The 21,996-nt window shown below is 36.0% G+C and overlaps 1 protein-coding gene across 2 annotated transcripts in view; it reads left to right on the top strand.

Moving 5' to 3' along the window:
• malrd1.L (MAM and LDL receptor class A domain containing 1 L homeolog) overlaps positions 1-21,996 on the top strand; it is a 245,556-nt gene that overhangs the window by 92,342 nt on the left and 131,218 nt on the right. For both annotated transcript variants that reach the window (XM_041565859.1, XM_018267285.2), the window contains exons 16-20: positions 6,229-6,596; positions 8,495-8,916; positions 11,408-11,495; positions 15,533-15,709; positions 17,678-17,834. In XM_041565859.1, the coding sequence (XP_041421793.1) occupies positions 6,229-6,596; positions 8,495-8,916; positions 11,408-11,495; positions 15,533-15,709; positions 17,678-17,834 (1,212 nt within the window). The remainder of the gene's footprint in view (positions 1-6,228; positions 6,597-8,494; positions 8,917-11,407; positions 11,496-15,532; positions 15,710-17,677; positions 17,835-21,996) is intronic.

The raw sequence follows: 21,996 nt of genomic DNA, 5'->3' as shown, positions 1-21,996 counted from the left end.
TAGGGAGATTTGTCGCCGCAAAGAAGAGGCGATTAGTCAGCAGGCTACCAAATCTCCCCAAAACGCCCACTGTGGCCTTACCCTTAGGAAACAACAACTGAGCAAAAATTCAACTCTTCTTTACTGAATATTCTTCCCAAGGCATTATCCTTTCTAGGTTCCTAGTTAAGAAACAGAAATGGTAGTTGTGATGGGGTTTATTATGGTTTCCCATAATTACTTATATTAATTCATTACATAATACCAAATGGGCTTTAAAAAGTGCCTGTGGAGGAAGAAAGTAATATTTTGCTGAAAGATGTTTCTGATTTTCTTGGATATTGGCTAGCTTTAGTGCTTCTTTTGGGTTTTCATTCCAAACAATTTCTAGTAGACTAATAGTCCTCATTAGTGGTGTTAAGATGAAATATTACATAATTTATATGAGGCTAACTAACCCAAATGAATAAATGAACAACTGAAGCAATAAATATGATCTGAAATGAGTATGAGAATTTAAAATTTTAATTCTCACAGAACAAACGGGGGCAATTTAAACATTTTCCTATTTTTTTAAATTAAATTTGAGGTCTTTCCCCAGTTGTATGTTTTTGCACTAAAACTCACAAATTCGAATTAGGGTTTTTGAAACTTAAAAGTCTGAAACTTATTAAGCTCTAAAAATGTAAAGAAATCGAATATAAACATTTGGCATCTAAAAACAGGTGATTTCAAGTCAATAGTAGTTGTCCCAGCAAATATAACTTTTTCATGTTTTTAAGTTGATAGACTCATTGAAAATTATTAGTACAATGAATTGCTTCCACTTTTTTAAGCAACTGAGCTTTTAAGATTTGAGTTAATTAATAAATAATTGCACATTCGTGTTGCGTTTTCAAGTTGTTTTTGATGATTAATATAAACTAGAAGATTCATGAATTTGAATTTTGATAAAGAGGCCTCTATTGTTTGATTTGTCAATGGTTGAATTTGGTTTTTATTGCGATTCGAGTTTTTTTTTGTTCAATCTGTTTTTATTGCAAGAGAAAGGTAAAATAAATCAAGCATGACAAATACTGAGACAAGGTCAACAATAGAGTTACACAAAAGCTCACACGTGGAATAGGTTATTATTCACAATATACATGTTAACAAATACAAAGTCATGAAAAGATCGTCTCAGCAAATATGCAGTGAAGAATAAAAGAATGATTCCGGTAAGAAAGAGATAAACAATCAAGTTGCAGCATAATAACCAAGGCAATGAGCATGTAACCTTGTGCATTAAGACCATTCCCTTCCAAAAACAAAAAGAGTTTAATCTGAAGAGAAACAAGGAAAAAGTCATGAAAAGGAAAGAAGAGAAAAAAAAAAAAAAGGATAAGTCAAAATAGTAGAGTAGCATAGATGCCAAATGAACAGAAGAGAAAGAAAAGGAGAAGAGGTAAGCGTGCTCAGTCGTTCCCAACATATGTGACAGACAAATATAAGGGCAACAGTAAAAGGTAAGAGAGAAGAGCTCCTCGTCCATCTATCAATGAGGCTGGGCCTCAGTTTCCATAAACAGGACCCACGGAGACCAGGTCTTAACAAAAAGATCTTGTGAACCATGTGCAAAGCTTAATAACTCCTCCATGCGCATGACCGACCCCACTTCTGCCCACCATTCTACAACTGTAGGAGGAGAAGTAGAGCGCCAATGGCGAGGAATCACAGTTCTCGCTGCACTGAGACAGAAACCAATAAGTGATTTTTTATATTTGGAAGGAGATCCAGGTAGGCAATTCGAGATTTTTGCACTAAAACTCACTAACTTGAATTATAACTTAAATTCAAGTATTTATTAAGCAAAAAACTCAAATGTAAAACTTGGGCATCTAAAAGCCTGCGAGATCACGTAGAAGTCAATGGAAGCTGTCCTAGGTAAAATTGAAACTATTTATTCAATTCAAGTTTCAAGTTTTTAAAAAGAATTTGAGCTTGTAAACTCACAAATTCAAGGTATTCAAGATTTATTCAATCAAGTTTTTTTTAGATTTTTATTTGGATTTTTTAATTAATTAGCAAACATTCACTTTTTAAAAAAGTTAAAAAAGTTGAAAAAAAACCCTCTAAAATTACACAAATCTGAATTTTTTGTTAAACAGGCTTCCACGTGTTAAAATAAAGTCTGTTCTTTCTTTCTATTAATTAACCTTTGTTTAATGAAGGGATTTATGGTAAGTAGAATAGCTAATGCAACAATCAGATTGTGGAACCATAAAATGAATTGCCTTGCACTTGCAGATGTATTGGAAGCTGAAATACATTGATTACAGGAATGGGACCTGTTATCCAGAATGCTCAGGATAACAGATCTTTCCGTAATTTGGATCTTCATACCTTAAGTCTACTAGAAAATAATTTAAACATTAAATAAACCTGATAGCCTGGATTTGCTTCCAGTAAGGATAAATTATAGCTTAGTTGGGATCAAGTACAAGGTACAGGCACTGTTTTATTATTACAGGGAAAAAGGAAATAATTTGTAAAAATTTGGATTATTTGAAGAAGATGGAGTCTATGTAGTTTGGAGGTTTCTGAATAATGGTTTTCTAGATAATGGATCCCATACCTGTACTACAATTCAACACAGCAGATGATTTTTAAAAGATACTAAACACAATAGAAAATAATGCAGAAGAACATGTCAAAATCAGATTCCAGTTATTTTATTATAGATTAGTTGTACCATGTGTCTCTTTTCATCTCAGCAATGTAAACTGTTTTACTTGATAATTACTGGTGCTTATAGACATCCATTAGAATTATGGGCTTTTTTTCCAGAATTTCTCGAGTTTTTCCAGATTTTTGGGCTAAACCCAGCGCAGACCACAAAAAACGTCAACTTGAGATAGGTGCCTCTCCCATTGACTTATACAGGACCTTGACAGGTCTGAGATGGCAGATTTTCAGATTTGGGCTTTTTGCAGTATCAGGGTATAATAAATCTCAAAAACTGTGTTTTTTTTTCCGTAAAAAAATGTTTTATGGTGAAAATAATTTTTTCGAGATATTAACATTTGAATTTTAATAAATAGCACGACCATATACAGATAGTAGATAAATCACAATCTAATTGAATCCAGTTTAATTCAACATTCTAATAGTTTGACCAGGGTTGCACATATTGTCTTAGGGGCCCATTTACTTAGCTCGAGTGAAGGAATAGAGGGAAAAAACTTCGAATTTCGAATGTTTTTTTTGGCTACTTCGACCATCGAATGGGCTACTTCGACCTTCGACTTCGACCTTCAACTTCGATTCGAACTAAAAATCGTTCGACTATTCACCATTCGATAGTTAAAGTACTGTCTCTTTAAAAAATACTTTAACCCCCTAGTTCGCCACCTAAAACATACCGAGGCCAATGTTAGCCTATGGGGAAGGTCCCCATAGGCTTCCTAACAATTTTCTGTTCGAAGGAATATCCTTCGATCGATAGATTAAAATCCTTCGAATCGTTCGATCGTAGGAATAGCGCTAAATCCTTCGACTTTGATATTCGAAGTCGAAGGATTTCAATTCGGCAGTCGAATATTTATATATATTTATATAATATATATTTGACCATAAGTAAATTTGCCCCTTAATATTTGATGCGGGGTTTTTTTTGTAAAAAAGCTATAGGCTTTGCGTTATGAAACAGTCCTGAATGTGACTAGTTTTCTTGTTTTCTAAGTAAAAAAAAACATACAATAACTCACATTCTATTTGCTTTTCTGAAGGGTGCCAAGTAAGGACCTCATTTTACATAAATATAGCAGTGGAAGTCTGTTCATAGCCAGATTATATTTGTTTAACCCCCGTTCCAACAATAGGTCACTTGTAATCATAACAGCTGCCGAGAAAATAAATTGTTCAATTGTTCAGGCAAGTGCACCATTTTCTAAAATATGTTCTCCCTAGAAACTTTGTGGCTTCTTGCCCTATAACCCTGTGGTTGAAATTGTTTCCTTTTTTTGCTTATGTCAATACATTTTTGAGGTTGGAGTTTTCTTTAATAATGCTAAATCAATCTCTTTTACCATTTCCCTTCTGTCTGTTATATCACAGCTTTATTTTGTTTTTTTTGCCAAAAGCTCAGTATGCAAGTGAGTAATAGAAGGGTGGGGACTTGATTAGTGCTGTGAAGCATGTACCGGATTCACCAATTTGGATTCGAAAGGGGATTAGTGTTCATGGAAAAATGATCCCAAATGAAAACTGTACAAACAAGTGTATGAGCTAAACGAGAATTTAAACCATTCAGACAATTATCATTTGGACATGGTATTGTTTACCAAGCATATATTGCTCTTTCTTGTAGATGAAATTATTATATGAATTATTAAATGATACTGTAATGCAGTATTACCACTATAGGCTGGTTATCTTACTTACTTGCTGTAATTAGTGATGAGAGAAGTTTTTTTTACCAGGAATGGAAATTCAGCATGTCACCATTGGCAAATATTTTTGCAAAATGTTCACAGCAAATAAACACAGGAGTGAAATGTCTATAGACCCCAATGTATTTAGTGAAAAAAGTCCCATAGGTCTCAATGTAATTTGCATAGATAAATGTGCCACAAATAAATATTGCTGCAAAAAAAACCCGTAGAGTCCAATGTATTTTGAGCAAAAAAAAAAGTCACCACAAAAAAAAAAAAAACACGTAGACTTCAATACGTTTTGCCTATGGTGTGAAATAATGATGGGCGAATAAACATAACACAAATTCGCTGTGAATTTCCGTGTCTTACCGCAAGCAAACAGGTCCGGATTTATGGAAAGGCCACCTAGGAACGGGCCTAGGGCGGCAGGATTTTAGGGGGGCGGCATGCTGCCCAGCCACACCCACACCCACATTGGTCCAGATGATGAAAATTTCACGAAAAAAGGGGACGGGACAGGGGCGACAAACGGCAGTGGGCCAAGGGGCGCGTCCACTATATAAATCCAGCCCTGCAAGCAAATGAATTTGCGAAACTGCGCCGACAATAAATCCGCCCACATAAAAATTGTCGCACGTCAAAATTATTTAGACGCCCTTTGACTTCAATGCATTTTGTGAATTTTTCGCCATTTTGTGAATTTCATCCCAAATTCGCCCATCAATAGTGTAAAACGAAACAGATTTATTCATCGATAAATGTTTTTCTGTGGATATGATAATATTTTCTGTAATGGTTTCAAGAGATGGAACATGAGAGGAAAGAGACATCTGTTGTTTGGGGAGGCTACTAATAGAGGGGGTTTCCACTGGGGTGTCCGAGTGGCCCTAAATCTTCATTATTATTTGGCTATGAGTATTAACTGTAACCAAAGAATTGTAATGATCTGTCGTGTTATGGAATATGTCATTTGAAAAATGTGTGTTTTGTATGTACTGCACTTAGATGCATGAGTCTGAACATAGTAGAAACCATCTTGTCTACTGTATATAGACTTCAGAGAATAAGATGCTGCACTAGAGCTGAATTTTACCTGGTGCATGATTGGGAGCAAACCAGTGGCGTAACTACCGGGGGAGCAGGGGGTGCAATTGGGCCAGGGCCCGCACCCCCGCAGGGCCCCCCGGCAGTCACGCGCGCCACTGTATTCGGCTGCAGCCGCATGGACGATGGTGGGGGCGGGGCCCGGCTGCACGGCCCGCACCAGGGCCCGCCCCCACCTAGTTTCGTCACTGGAGCAAACCTGGTGTTCTCGTTGTAATAACAATGGAATTAAGTCTCATTTTAAAGATTCATACAGGGGTCATTTTTACACTATAGTGACATTGTCTTATTATTTTCCTTTTTTCTTATTTTTAAAATGTTTTAATTTTTTTTATTTCCAATCTGACTGAATAAAATTGAAATTTCTTTCTGTATCATGCACAGCACTACATTTCCTATCCTGCTTTTGAATTTCATATTATTCAGTTTCAACATGCATTTTACTTCCCACCGTCTCCTTCTGTGCTGCTAGTTTCCCCTGTTGCTGCCCTTGATTTCTCTGCTGTTCATATGCTTGCAATGTACTTATTGTGTAAATCCAAATCTTTGCTTTTTTCATGACTGTTTACTTTTTTTTAAATCATATTTAATTTCTATGATTTATTACATACACTCCTATTTGAATACAGGGCAAGGAGCTGGTTGTAAAGTGCATAACTAGAAGGGCATATAGAATATGAATCTTTAAAAAGAAAAACATTCATAGACCATCCTGTCTTCATTATTCCAGGTATTATAACTACGGCTTGTCAGTTGGGGCAGCGGAGATGCTTTTGTTACCAAGCAGTGAGAAAAAGCCTACAGTACTTTGGAGAATATATTATGACCAAGGGGATCAATGGTTAAAAGGTTTCATTCAACTTGATCGCCTGTCGGAACCTTTCCAGTTATCATTTAATAAAATCAGCTTTGGATTTTACGATGGAGTATCGGCAATCGATGACATAATGTTCGAGGATTGCTCCCTTCCTCCAGCTGTGGGGATGTGCTTTGGACCAGAACGTTTCTGGTGTAAAGTAACCAAGGCTTGCATCAGTAGTTTATTAGTGTGTGATCTTACTGATGACTGTGGAGATGGATCTGATGAAGAAAACTGTAGTAAGTAATATTTAAGCACGGGTAAAGTAAAAAGTTGCTATTGTTATACATACATTTTCCAATAAAGGAGAAGGAAAGTCGTTTCACACTTGGGGGTGCCAAATGTTAGGCACCCCTAAGTGATTGTATTTACTTACCTGACACCCCGGTGCTCCTATCAGCAGAAGAATGCACCGGCCCTGGGTTATTCCAATGAGCACCGCGGAGTGATCCTCTTCCAGCGTCTTCTTTCTTCAAATTTCCTGGGGCAGACGCGTGCACAGTAACTTTTTAGTTAAAGTTCGGCTTTTCACTCTAATGCGCATGCACAGCCATGAGAAGAAAGAAGAAGCCGGAAGAGGATCGCTCCATGGTGCTCACTGGAATAACTGAGATTTGCCATTAATGTTAGCCATGCAGTAAGTAGAATGTTGGCATTGATGCAATAACAACTTCAAGGCAAGGTATATGGATGATGAATGTCATAAGCCTCAATTTGAGGCGCAGGTGGTCACAATAAATGGGGTAAGCTCCCCAACTGCACATAAATGTGCTCCATTCTTCTTCTTGACTCACTGTGAGGACCTTGCTGGTTATACAGGAGTAATGACGGGCAAATTTGTCCGTTTCATTTTGCTACATGAAATTTGCGAGACGGGTGAAAAATTCGGGAAACGATGGGCGCCGGCATCAAAGTTGACACCGGCACCCATTAAAGTCAGTGGGCGTCCGGTAATTGTCGAAGGCTTACAAAAAACTTTGACACGGGCGAATTTAAGCTGCAAATTTGCAAATTTATTCGCTTGCGCCAAAACACAGAATTTCACCGCAAATTTTTAGTGTACTTCGCCTATCAAATAGTTCAAAATTCGATTCAAATTTGAAAAGAATGTGACTATTCGAATATTGAAATTGATCATGTACTGTCCATTCACCATCTAAAACCTGCCGAATTGCTGTTTTAGCCTATGGGGGACCTCCTAGAACCTATTTTAAGTCATTTGGTGGACTTCAACAAGTTTTTTGGGGCAAATACTTAGATTTGAATTTGATCGAATGCGCTAAAACTTTGATTCAATCGATTCGAATAGAGCCTATTCACCTGAAGTTAAAAACTTTGATTTTTTAAAATAAATTTCAAATGGTCTTTTGTTATTAGAATTTCGAAGTAATGGGAGTTCAAAAAAACTCCTATTACTTTGAAATTCAACCCATGCTTAATCTTAGGGGCATATTTATCAAGGTTCAAATTTCAAATTTGAAAAACTTCGAAATTAGAATTCAAAAAGACCAACCGAAATTAAGTCTAAGTTTTTTTTAAAGTTTTCCATTGAATATGTCCGTATTCAGGCGAATTCGAATCGTACAAATCGAAGTAATATCGCATTCGATCTCATTCAAATCGAAGTTTTTCTCAACAAAAAACTTCGAATTTTCAAAGTCCACCAATTGACTCCATATAGCTTCTAGGAGGTCCCCCATAGGCTAAAACAGCAATTTGGCAGGTTTTAGATGGCGAATGGTTGAAGTTGAATTTTTAAAGAGACAGTACATGATAAATTTAGATGTTTGAATTCTCAAATTTTTTTCAAATTCAAATCGAATTTGGGCTATTTCCTAGTCGAAGTACACAGAAAATAGCTCGAAATTCTAATTTTTTGAATTAGAAAATTTATCTCGACCTTTGATAAATCTGCCCCTTAGTGTATTGCAGTGAAATCAAACTGTATTGGACATTGAAACCTGCTATGACTGTTAATATTTAATTTTGGAACACACAATAGTGTTTAGCCAACACTTTTATTTATATGGAAGTAGATGGGGCATTTGCATGTTTTATATGTACCATTTGCCTTTTTGTAAATAGGGATTTCCGATACATGTAAAAAAAACTAATAATAATGTTTCATTCATATCAGATTCTGAATTACAATGTAGCTTTGAAACAGACCTGTGCAACTGGTCGCAAGATTCTGATGATGATTTTGACTGGACAAGAAATCAAGGCCCAACTCCCACACTTGATACTGGACCAATGAAAGATCAAACCTTTGGAACCGCAAAGGGACATTACCTCTACATTGAAACCTCAGAACCTCAAGTCTATCAGAATCAAGCTGCTTTGCTGAGCCCAGAAATAGATGCCACTGTTACTAATGGAAACAAAACCTGTATTTTCCGCATCCATTACCACATGTTTGGAAAGCAGATTTATTCCCTGGCAGTTTACAAGAGAATAAGGAAAAATACTAAGGGAATACTATTGTGGCAAGCGTTTGGGAATAAGGGGAACCGATGGCTGAAAAAGACTCTCTACATTGACAGTAACCAACCGTTTCAGGTAAGTATAAATACATATCTGAATCAATGACCATGTTTACAGGCTTAGATTTTGCAATGAATTAATTTACATTGAACTTGTGGAAGTTATATAAGAAAATGGGAATAGCTTATATTTTGTACATACAGACATGGATCACATTTTACATATGCTGATTTTATGTTTCTGACTTTCCTATGATGATGCAGATCTACAGGACCCTTCGTTGAAACGGTTAAAGGTAGACTTAATATGATTGCAAATGTTCTAAAAGAACAGGGACTGGCAGATTTTCTTAACTGTTACAATTTGCAGCTTCGCCATGAAGTATTTTACAGCTTTCTCCAGTGTTGGACCGGGGTATCCAGGGCCCACCAGGTCTGCCAACTTAGGGGCCCAAAACCCCAGTTGCTAACCAGTTGCTAACTCCTACACATATCAAATCTGCTGCGAGCCTACCCCATCTACACGAGTACTATGGCCTCTTGCCTTTTACTTTCTTACTTCCTATGGTGGCTGCGATCAAGGGATGAGGTGGAGCACCCAAAGTTTGGAGCATGGACCAGGGAGTGGGCCTTTATCAGCGAGGCCCACAAAGGCCGGGGCTGATAGGGGTTTTTCCTGATATCCCGTCGGCCCAGTCTGACCATATATTTCTGCCATAAAATTATCAGTCATGTTCTCCTGTCTTAAAGGAGAACTAAACCCTTAATATAAAAAAACCCTACCCTACATAGAACCCCTCCCTGCTCCCCCCAGCCTAGCTGTTACCCCTGGTAAATTACCCTAACTCTTACTTACCCCTCGGTGCAGATTCAGGGCATCAGATTTCATTGGCGCCATCTTCTTCTCTTCGGTAATCTTTGGGTCAATTTCGACGCATGCGCAGTTTTCCAAAACCCAAAGACTGCTGCAACTGAGCATGCGCCGATATGGCACTTACTCCCGAAGATTACCAAAGAGAAGAAGATGGTACCCGTGAACTCCGATGCCTGAATCTGCACCAAGGGGTAAGTAAAGAGTTAGGGACATTTACCAGGGGTAACAGCTGGTGACCATGCCATTTGAAATATAATAATAAGTTTGCACCACATTATGCAACCCAAGTATGTTTGCCCCCTGAAGCTGGCTGGGAAAGGGAGTCTCCCATTACTGACCCAAATAGAAACCTCTGTGCTGTGTTGCTTTATTTTTTTTATCACTTTAAATATAAATGTAGAAGGAACGCAAACCATGGATATGTGGTGAGGGTAAAAACAATCAAAATACTTGAAATGAGGCATGGGCTATTTAAAATATAAAATGAATTAACATGGTGTAAACATTGCTTGTAGGGTAGGAGATGTCTATTTTATAAGTAGATGATAAATGTAGCAGAATCTGGAAATTCTGTTAAACTGCGATTAATATTATTGTGGCACATTCAGATTCTAACCTGTTTTATTAGAGGAGAGGTACTGGCACTTCAGAATGGAATCTAGAGAAAAACGATCATTAAGCTTTTGATGATTTCATGCAACTCTGAATGATTTCCTTATAGCTGAGATTACTGAAAATGGAGACTCAAACCAATGTCGGTTGGACAACACACATTTTTTCGAAAGCTCTATTTGTCCTAATTCAAATTATAAATGAGATGTAAAATGAGCTTTATGGTATCAGCAACCCCTAGAGGACATTTTAGATTAGCATACATTTGTTGGAAACGCCAATCCATTCAATGATGGTCAATACAGTTCTACATATGAAATCCAATTACAAAGATTTACCAAGTGGCTAAAACACATCATAAAGAGTAGATGAGAAATTGACCCGTTTGCTAAGCTTGAAGACAAGTTAAATGTCACAGAACTGTGGAAAGAGATCTTTTGTAAAATAGTCTTTTCTGCAGTGAAGCAGCATTTTTAGAATCTTATCTGCTCCTGATGTTTACTATCGTTACTGAATCAGAAATTTTTGATACGTACAATTATTCTTCATACTGGCATCCAGGCATAATCTGTCAGAATTTAGCAGAAGAAATCTGTGGGGAAATGGACATTTTGGATGATCTTAAAATAAAGAATATATGGTAAACTCATAGGAGCATAAATACAAGTATGAGTTGATAACAATATTCTGTGGTATATATAGGTATATTTCCAAAAGCATTCATATAGATATCTCCCTGATGTACACATGAAGGCGCAGCTGATTATCGGCAGCATTAGGATAAACAGAATAAAATCTTCTTAGTGTTACAGATGCTTTATGCTTTCATAAAAATGTCTCAAATAAAGCAGTATCTCTGGCATGGCTATCAATATATACTGTATATTCTAGATATATTTTTAACAAAGTGTTTTGTCACTGTTGTTAGTGATCGTTTGAGTCTTATTATTTTTTTATTTATTATTATTTTCTATTAAGCAAATTATAATGTCTAGCAGAGCAAAACTTAAAAATCATTCTTTTATGGTATAATAACTGTAATACTAATTCAATAATCATCATCGTTTTTTCTTCTACCCAGTTAATGCTTGTCGGTACTGTTGGTGATGGATTTACTGGTGACATTGGGATTGACGACCTTTCATTTTTAGGATGCACTCTATACAGAGGTAGGTGTACTGTGATTAATTAAAATTAATTAACAAAATTACAATGCAATATGTTGTTAACTTTAATGGTCAATGCAGAACAATACAAAATATCTCTAATATGATTATTTGGCTTGAGATAATTTCATTAGAACCTGAGAAAAAATGGATCCCGGAGGAATTGGTCTTTCATGGTTTAGACTTACATGAAGATGACTATCTTTGTAATTAAACAATAGAGAAGATTTGTGATTTTAGTTACAGATGGATGAAGTATTTCACATATTTTTCCAGGATATTTGTGATAGATATCTCCCTGAACATTTCTTTCAAATAAATATTTAAATATCTAAATAATAAAATCATTTCAAGAAGGGCTTTAAACATAATACTCTTTTTGGATGTAGTTATCCATCTGTATTTGAATTAATTTAGTAATTACATTACTAAAAAATTAAATGGGCCTTGCATGTGGTCATGACTGTGGTCAAACTGTCCGTAGTACCATTACCAAAACATTACAGTTTTGCCTGAATCCTCCCAGCTACAGGCAATGGAATAACAACAGGAGGATTATGGGGGTAACAAGGAAGGCAAAGAGCTTGAGAGGACATTAACAAGCAGGACTAAAAATGCAAGCTGGGTCAGTAACGCCTTCATAAACAATTGGGGAAGTGAAAAATCATTATACATTCACTAATTACTTTTGCCACTAAACAAGCAAGAAAGGAAAATTAAAGCAATTAAAGAATAGTGGCATTTTAAGTGAACAGTTTGACTAAAAAAAGATAAAGTTGTTGGTTCTGTAGTGATCGTCTACCATGACTAGTGATGGGCAAATCTATCCTGTTTCGCTTCACCAAAAAATTTGCGAATTTCCTGCAAAATTGGCAAAACGGGAAAGTTCACGGAAAAATCTTGAAATTCTACAGTTTTCACGAAAAATCGTGAAATTCAAACGTTTTCACGAAAAAATAGAGCAATTAGAACATTTACAGAAAAAAATTGAGCAATTCGAATGTTTTCACAAAAAAATGAAGCACTTCAAACCTTTTCACGAAAAAAATCTAGCAATTCGAACCTTTTCGCGACGAAAACCGGAAATTGCCACCAGCGGATTTTCACGGGAGATTTGCAAATTTATTTGCCGACGGCGAAACCGGGAATTCGTCGCAAATTCGTGCCAGTCAAATGTATTCGCCCATAACTAACCATGACATCAAATAAGTATAAACACATTTATTAAATCTAGATTCTGAAGAAAAGGGGTCACCATATTGAAACAGTTCATTGTATGGCTTAATGCTAGCCTATTGAAAATCAAGTACAAGGTATTGTTTTATTATGTGGACAAAGTTAATAATTTAACAACTTGCCCTAAGGCAGGCAGTAAGTACAGAGCTGAGCTGAGCTGGTGCTATGCCCTTTACAGGGTGCCAGAACAGGGTGAGAGATCATTTGTAGCTGACAGTTCTGAATTTTGTACTGAAAAGTGGAAAGAAGTATATTATTTTTATATAGGACTATTAGTTTTATTGAGTACCATGCACAGGTATTTTATGGCTCAGTGCTCTATGGAGCTTGCAAACCTGTTTTTGACACACAAAGAAAAATATAATAAAGGGACACGGCCAAAGTCACAAAGAATTGACATACTATAATAAATAACAGGATTGCATTTTAGTTTTGGGTTATTTTAGGACAAAGGAGAGGTCTAAAAATTTCAGATAAGATCAAAGTAACCAACAGAGAATCACAGATCTTGGAGGGGGGGGGGTTTATGCACAACGGTAACGGTGTCATTTACATGGAGCGACATGCTGATTGTATCTGCAATGATTTGTCATATCTACTTTTCCATTACTCTGTAAATGAAGAAGCAAACCAGTGCTTGGCACATCTCTTAGTATTAAATCAATTCAACAGAAACTTCAGCATTTAAAGCTAAACTGTAAAATGCATATTTTGGAAAAGAACAACTGTTATTGCTGTTTTCCAAAATATCCAGGACCAGATATTCACTTTGGGAAACAGCAAACGTGACTCATTCAAACAAATGTACCACCATGCAGTTTTTATAACAGGAGCCAGACACAGGACTTTTTATTCTTAAATTCCAGCCAATCTATTATGTTAGAGCAGAAGGGAATTCTTGTGCTCAGTACAACTCATTTAACCACATTGGAATTTTATTTTTAATCCCTGTTCTATTGTAATTATTGGCTCATTTTCTGCAGCCCAATACAACTGGAAACATTTTCCTATAAAACTATGGCACTTAGGGGCGAAAAAAATATAAATTTTTGCTTGTTTCAAGGTCTATAGAGCTAAATCTCACAAAATTCAATTAGTTTCAAAAACTCGAATTTTAGCGATTTATTAAGCACAAAAGACTAAAAAAAACTTGCCAAGTTTGTGGAGAAGCCAATGGGAGTTGCACTAGGCAAAATCTAATTTTTTTCACGTCAAGTTTTTTAAAAGTTTTTTGAGCTTGTAAACTCTTGTAAAGTTGAGATATTCATGTTTTTTCCATGATTTTATAAAATCCTAGTTTTTTTATATGTACGTTTTAATAAAATCAAATTCTGATTAAAATTTTGATAAAGAGGCCTCATAATTCAAATTTGTGTAATTTTTGAGGTTTTTTTTTACTTCGAACTCACAATTTTAAAAAAAAACAGGAATCTTACTTTATTTATAAAAAAAAAATCCTGTATAGAAAATATGATTCAATAAAGCAGTGACAAAAGAATGAATATCTTTATTTTATTTATCATTGAACTTGGGTTGACAAGCTCAAAAATATTTGTGAAAAGCTTTATCAAAGGACCAGTTTAGTATGCTACGAAAAAAAGACGGCAACACATATTAAACTTTAAATTCGCTAAGTCTTTATTATGAAATAACTTACCGAAACTCCGCTTACACTCCTCTTTCGAAACGGCGACAGGGCAACGATCCATCGTGCGGCGCTCGATTTCTCCTCCCTGGCTATAAGGAAGACAGGAAAGAGAAATGGAGCACCTCACAATGGATCGCAGATTGCCTTTTTTGAAGAGGAGCGCAAGCAGAGTTTTGGTAAGTAAGTTTTTTGCTGTTACTGGTCCTTTAAATGGGAATTTAATAAATAGTTTACATTATGCCCAGGACAGTACCCATTGACTTCCATGACCTTGCAAGCTTTCACATGCTAAATTTATACATTACAGTTTTCTGCATTTTTTCCGCTTAATAAATATTGAAAATGTGTGTTTTTGAACAATCATTCAAATTCAAGAATTTTAGCTAAAAAAAATTGAACGTTGATAATTAACCCTTTATGCATGGGGCCATGAATGGACATCTGTAAACTCTATAAAGAGTATAATAAAGGAATGATATATCTGCTCATGGAATGGTTGTCTCGAAAGTGATCTGATGCTTGCTTTTTTATTATATATTTTATTTTTTTTATCACCATATGTCCTATTTATTGACTATTCTGATTCAAAAACAATGCCTGAAATCTATAGGAACCAAATCTTAGCAACTTATCAATCTGCATTCCAAACGAAGAATCTCAAAACATAAAAAATGAACAAATGTCTTAGAATATCATTGTCTAGGTCAAGTTAACTTTAAAGTGATATTCAAAATAATCACCTCTATCTGGATTCTAACATCTGCTGAAATCTTTTGAACAAGACAAGTCACTTGACATATTTCAGCTTTTTTTCTTTTTATTTCTTATGTTTTTTCATCACCTTTACTTAACAATTTGAAACTGTATCTACGAGAGTTTGGTATGTAACCTAGATGATAATGACTAATATTTAAGAATCTATTACTGTATTTAGTCTTCAAGGAAGTTTGGCTGTGTATTTGCCTGGATTTTATAAAAGTAAAACTATTTGAACTTCAGGAAAATAAGTTGATTTCTCTTAAATGTGCAGCTGCATGTTAAATCTATATTCCTCATATAAAATATGTACAAATAAATTGTTTTTTTTCCCTCTCTTGTTTCACATAAATGAAGTGTCAGTGCTGACAGAACATACAACTATGTTATTTGTGTTTAGGTACTTTGCCCACATGGTCTCCTGCTCCAGTAGAAACTTCAACTGTGGCAACACTTCCTAGCCATAATTGTACTGCAAACGAATATGTTTGTAGGTCAACAGGACAATGTATCCCGATAATAAAGATATGCGATTTTAAGGCAGACTGTTCAGATAATTCAGATGAAGCTAAATGTGGTAAGTTAAGATAAAGGGAGAACTTGCAAGTGACTTCATGCATTACATAACAAGAAAAGTATTCCTCTCTGTAAAGTTCTGCTATGGAACAAGATAGTTGACGGTTCCAGTCAGTGTCAGACTGGCCCATCAGGATACCAGGAAAACTACTGGTGGGCCCAGGTGTCAGTGGGGTCTCATGCAGCTAAACATTTCATGGTCATTACCTATTTCTATGAGAACAAAGAGGCTAAATAGATGGAATAATAGATTATAGTATGTAAAAGAGACTAGGAGAATAGAGGTTGAGTGAGGAGAGTTAGAATAAAACTACTGAGAGTGGGCCCCTGGTCTAAGGTTTTTTGGTGGGCCCCTGGTGTCCCAGTCTGACTCTGGTTCCAGTGCAGGAATAGTTTTAGGCCCTCACTTAATGCTTAATATTTCCATATGGTTAACTAAATGTGCACCAATCAAGGTATGATTCCTGACAAGTTCTAGCTAGACTCCAGCGCAAGGTTGCATCTTTGTTTCTGTTATTTTTCAAATAAAATAGTAACAGGGTACATGGTACATTTATTAGTATTAAATCTAGTATTAAATAGAAAACATGGGGGATGGAAGTCTGAAACCTGCCTGAATTTTTTTATGTGCAGGACAGTGCGCAAAGTGCAAGAAATGTGATGGACTGTGGCCATAGTTTGCTCTTTGTATTCTGCCCTGTCATCTTTCCTAAAGACTTCAATGTCAATACCATCAAAGTAACATTATAATAATTGCCAATATGTGCCATATGTCCTGTGTGTGGTTAAAATAAAAAATGGTCCATCACTATATAGAGAGAACTCTGAAAAGAGTAGGGTCGTGCCAACTCTAGTATTGTGTTCAGAATAAGGCTAATTCCAGTACATATTGCTGATAAGTAAAAATACATATATATATATATATATATATATATACTTTTCTGATTTTACTAATGCTTTGAGTTCTAATGATTCATTCGAGTGTAGAAGAGTGTGTCAGGCAGGAAAGTATGTTATCTTGCCCCTTGGTATTTAAGCCTGTAATGATTCCAGACTCTTTGGGGGTTATTTATTAAATGTCGAATCCTAGATGTGAGCTTTTCTAAACCTCAAATGAACTCACAACTGGAATGGTTTCTAATTTAAGAAAAAATTGTATGGAAAAAAACCAGAATCCGTGAGTTTGGGGTTAACAACCTGAATTCTTGAATTAATTGAGTTTTTGAGTTTTCGAATGAAACCCTCTGAAAACAACTTGAATATCGTGAAGGCTATTAACATCCTCAAATGGATCAAGGGACCTCTGCCATTGACTTCTACATGACCTCAACAGGTTTTAGATGGTGTATTTTTAGATTGTAGCTATTTCCAGGGTCAGAGTATAATAAATGTAGACTTGAATTTTTAGTGGAAAAACAAATCAACCCTTAATAAATCTTCCCCTAAATGCTGGACAGTTGAGGACATACACTTTTGTCAAAAGGTGCCAAAACATTATCGATTTTGCTCACATTTTTCATATTTAAATATATAACTTATTATCCAGATTTTTCATGAAGGGTGCTTTATTCAAAATGTATGGATTTAGTGCATTCCTAGAAAAGACTGCCCCCCCCCCCCCAACATTTTCTGATTTTACAAATTTTTGGAAATTTTCTTTATGATTACAAAACTCGACCCGCACCTGCCGCAGCATCCTCCAAACCCAAACCCGACCCCCTCCGTTCCCTCTATTTATAAATCCATATCCACCCCACTCTGCAGTGAAGTCACAAAAGGGGTGGGACAGGAGTGAGTCTATAAATTGACAGGCCCGAAGCTGGCAGTGTGAGATCACGACCCGGAGAGTTTTGGCGGTAGTACATCACTAAAAAGTATGTCTTTATAAGTGGTATCTTATCTTACCCTGTTATTGATATTTTGTAGAATTTGAAATGTGTTTTATACATTTCATTTTTGTATCATTCAGCTTCAGAATATTGCAATTTTGAAAATGGAAGCACATGCCAGTGGTATCAGCCAAATTCATCTTTGCGCAGAGAGACTATATTTCAATGGGAAATCAGCAAAGGAAGCACCATCCATCCTGGAGAAGAGAATCACAGGCCTCTAAATGACCATACCTTGTAAGTTTCCCTCCTACAATCTTAACAATCATGTTGTTGTTGTTATTTTAGGAAAGCTTTTGTTTTGAGTGTGTTTTTAGATATATTTACAATGTCCTAAACTTCCTGAAATTTCCTGGATTTCAGCTAATTTCTCTTCAATTTTAACACTTTAGAGACTTGCTACGTATAACACTTCACAGTAAAAACCTTGGGTTAAGGCTGTGTCACACGTGAGTTTTATTGTCTTAGTTTGCTTAATATTTAACAGTAATGGAAAGTGTAGCACCCATCCTTCGGACCAGTGATTATTATAGCATTTCTGGCCCATAACTACTGTTGCAGAGCTAATACAAAGAAAGTAAAAATATGGTGAACTGATTGCTTGAAAAACATAAAAACATGTATACTTGGAATAAATGCATGCATGATCTGTTAAGCTTAAGCCAAAGGAAAGCTAGGTCTGTAATAAGGAATCAAGGGCGTCCTGACAAACTCACTTAGTTGGCGTGTATTGAAAGGACCTCTCCAGGAATTGTCAAAGAAAAGGTCGCCAGCCCATCCAAGGAAACACCCCATATAACAGTTCCAAAACAGTAACCTTTAAAGATAGAAGCCGAATAAACTCCAGCAGAACCAAAAGGAACACAGAGCCAGAGGAAGGTAGTAGCTTACACTGCTTAAAGAAACAAAAACACATTTTTAGTGATGGGTGAATTTGCGCCGTTTCGCTTCGCCGAAAAATTAGCGAAATTCGCGAAACGGCACCGGCGTCTCGTTTTTTACGCCGGCGCCCGTTTTTGACGCAAATTTTCTCGGGCGTTTAGCAAATTTATTCGCTGGCGGCGAATCGCGCAAATTCGCCACAAATTCGCGCCTGGCGAATAAATTCGTCCATCACTACACATTTTTTTCCCCAAATTTTCCATAGCATTGGGAAAATCTTATACCAGCCAGCTTGATTATAGTTTTCTGTAAGGGCTAAGGAAAATGTTAAGGATTTAGCCTATTTACAGGGAAATGTAATAAAAGTCGCAAAGAGCAAAACAATTTGCACCAATAAGACTAAAAATCCACATCTCGCAATGTAATATTGTTCCTTAAACTGTTATTGCATTGCGAATTTTAATTGCGCATTGCGCATTTTAATTGCGCACTCATAAGAAGTGCTTGAAGGTGTCGTAATCTTTTGGAGCAAACATAACGACTTTTTCAGTAAGAAGTTTTATTACATTGACTGCGCATTGGCGCAAACTATAAAATTCGCAAACGGTCGTTCACTGTCGGAAGTGGTCGCTAAACAGTTTCCGGGCTCGCAAAAGCTATATTAAATTCGCACAAAGCAAAATTTGTTCGCGCAAAGGCATCACTTTTCGCATTGCGAATAGTTTTTCCGTTAGCGATTTTTATTACATTCCCCCGTTAGCCTCTAACTGTTGTATTTACAAACATCCTACTCCCAATGATGTCTAGTATTTGAAAGGAGATAAGGAGAATTTTGGGTAAAATAAGTTAAAGAATCCTTTTAAGGCAAAATCTCAAAGATAGAATTTTTACTAAACCTAGAGCAAACTTTTGCAGCTCAATATCTAGGACTGAAAATACATAATCAGTCCAGATCTCACCTTTATTGACCTTTTAGCCTGGGCTTTAAGGTGTATTTAGGCAAGCAAATGGCCATTCTCGCCAATGCTCACACACAGAAGGTTATTGATATTTGATTCAATTATTCAAATATTTGTGCTTAAATCATGAATATGAATAATGGTTTAAAAAAACTTTCATATCTAGTAAAAAAAAAACTTGTGAGTTCATGTAGAAGTCAATGGGAGCTGTCCTAATCAAAATTCAAACTGCTTATTGAATGCGAGTTTTCGAGTTTTTCAAAAAAGTTTGGAGACTGTAAACTCACTAAAAATGATGAGTAAAACATGAATTCAAGTTTCTTCCTTGTTTTTGTTCATTCAAGCTTTTTATGTTCTGATTTTTAATAAATTGGGTAACATTACTTTTTTTTAAATTGTAGTTTTATTTGACATAGAAAAAAACTTTAAAATTACACAAATCTGAATTTTGATGACAAGGCCTCCAAATACAATTGTGTTAAAAAAAAGTTTGTAATAAGGGACAGTATCAAAATGATACATGATCGGTATAACTATTCACAATTTTTATTGCTGGTTTTGTGTGTTTTATCTAGTCATTCTTGGGGCAAATCAGATCACATGAAGACCAGTGAAAGATGCAGTTCCTTTCACTTTTAATACTGCTGATAACTTTCTCTGATGGATGTCGAAAAAAAAATTGTGCGATTGAACGATTAAATCCTTCGAATCGAAGGATTTTAATCCATCGAGCGAACGATTTTTCTTCGACCAAAAAAAGATTGCTAAGCCTATGGGGACCTTCCCAGTAACATTGACTTCGGTAGGTTTTAGGTGGCGAACTAGGGGGTCGAAGTTTTTTTTTTAAAGAGACAGTACTTCGACTATCGAATGGTCGAATAGTCTAACGATTTTTAGTTTGAATCGTTCGATTCGAAGTCGAAGTCGTAGTCGAAGGTCGAAGTAGCCAATTCGATGGTCGAAGTAGCCAAAAAAAACATTTGAAATTCAAAGTTTTTTTTATTCTATTCCTTCACTCGAACTAAGTAAATGGGCCCCCGAGTGTTTTTATACAGGTCATGGAACTCCAAAGTGACTTTTAATATCCTGATAAGTTTTTATTATAACGTTTTATACGAGTTTTTATTTATACAAGTTTCAGTGAGTCATGTAACTGAAATTACATCACAAAGCTCCGATTATAACTGATGACATCACTAAGCACCGTTTATTAGGATAGCATTTACAGGATATTCATGTAAGGGCCCGGAGGCTCCGGTAAAGTTGCGGACCAATTAGGAAACACCAGTCCAAAAAAGTTCCAGGTATCCGACAAGGGTGAGGCAGAAGAATAGTCAAGTCCAAGCAGAAGGGTCAATGCAGGCAGAAAAGGTTCAAAGTAGAATAAACAGGCTGAGATCAAACATAGGAATCAGAAATTATCAAGAGTAAAGTACACTCAGGAACACACAAGGTAGAACCTATAATTGGGCAATGACAGGAATGTTCAGGCATCTTATATAGGTCTCTTTGTCGCCAAATGATGACATAATGACGCTGGTGTCCTGATGTTGCGTTCATTCGGACTTACTGGCATACGTTTGACGCATTGTCGTCTGAACGTGGCACGTGGGATCCCTGGACGCCGTCAGTCTCACCAGAGCGGAGCCGTCAGTCTCACCCTTACAATTCATGGCTCTTGTGTATTTTATATAAATTTTATATATATATATATATATATATATATATATATATATATATATATATATATATACATATATATATATATATTTACTTTTTTGTCCGTCAGCAAGTTTCTACTTTGTATTTTCATTTAGTTTTATAAAGGTATCGCTTCCTGTTCTTGGCTTGTCAGCTGAATATGCAAATAAAGTGCAGGCTCAGGCCCAGATTTTATCAATCTGATTTATAATCTGCAGTCTTAATGTAATTCTTCCTGAAGACGATTTCTAAAGTTAATTGCAGCAGTAGAGGAGAGAATGGGGGAGGTAGCAGAACACCGGCTGGTATTGGGCGCTCTTTTCAGTCTCCAGAAGACAAAAACATTTTGTCTTAGAAGTCCCACCACCCACAGCATTGTGCTAAGAAGAAAGAAAAAGCAAATCTAACAGAAACATTTTCCATCTGGTTTAAATACTAATTTAGCGGCATAAAGATTCCTAGAGCTGAAAAAAATCCGGTTCTGCTTGTTCAGTATACAAAAAAAAAAAAAAAATTAGAGAAAAGAAAACAGCAAGATTTTAAATCCCATGTAATTAGCCATCCCAGATTTGAATTTACCTGGAGGCTGCCTAATTCACTGTAGACAAGCAATTCTATGTAATCTTGGCAGCGTTTCCAGAACGTGACTGTAGAGGATAAAGTTTGTATAAACTTTCTTCTTGGTCCTGCAGTGTGAGGTTTTTAAATTTTATTTGAAAATATTCTGCATTCCACTTATTCTTCTTCCATTCTGATGGCTTTTTTTAATAATTAGATTAAAGCAATCTTTTACTTATTTAAGTAACAGTGTTGGGAAGCAATTTAAAAAATTTTATCCAAAAAAAAAAAATTTGGAA

Source organism: Xenopus laevis, chromosome 6L (genome assembly GCF_017654675.1).
Source record: "Xenopus laevis strain J_2021 chromosome 6L, Xenopus_laevis_v10.1, whole genome shotgun sequence".
NCBI lineage: Eukaryota > Metazoa > Chordata > Amphibia > Anura > Pipidae > Xenopus > Xenopus laevis.
Note: the sequence above shows the minus strand (reverse complement) of the source record. Positions and strands in the feature narration are given on the sequence as shown.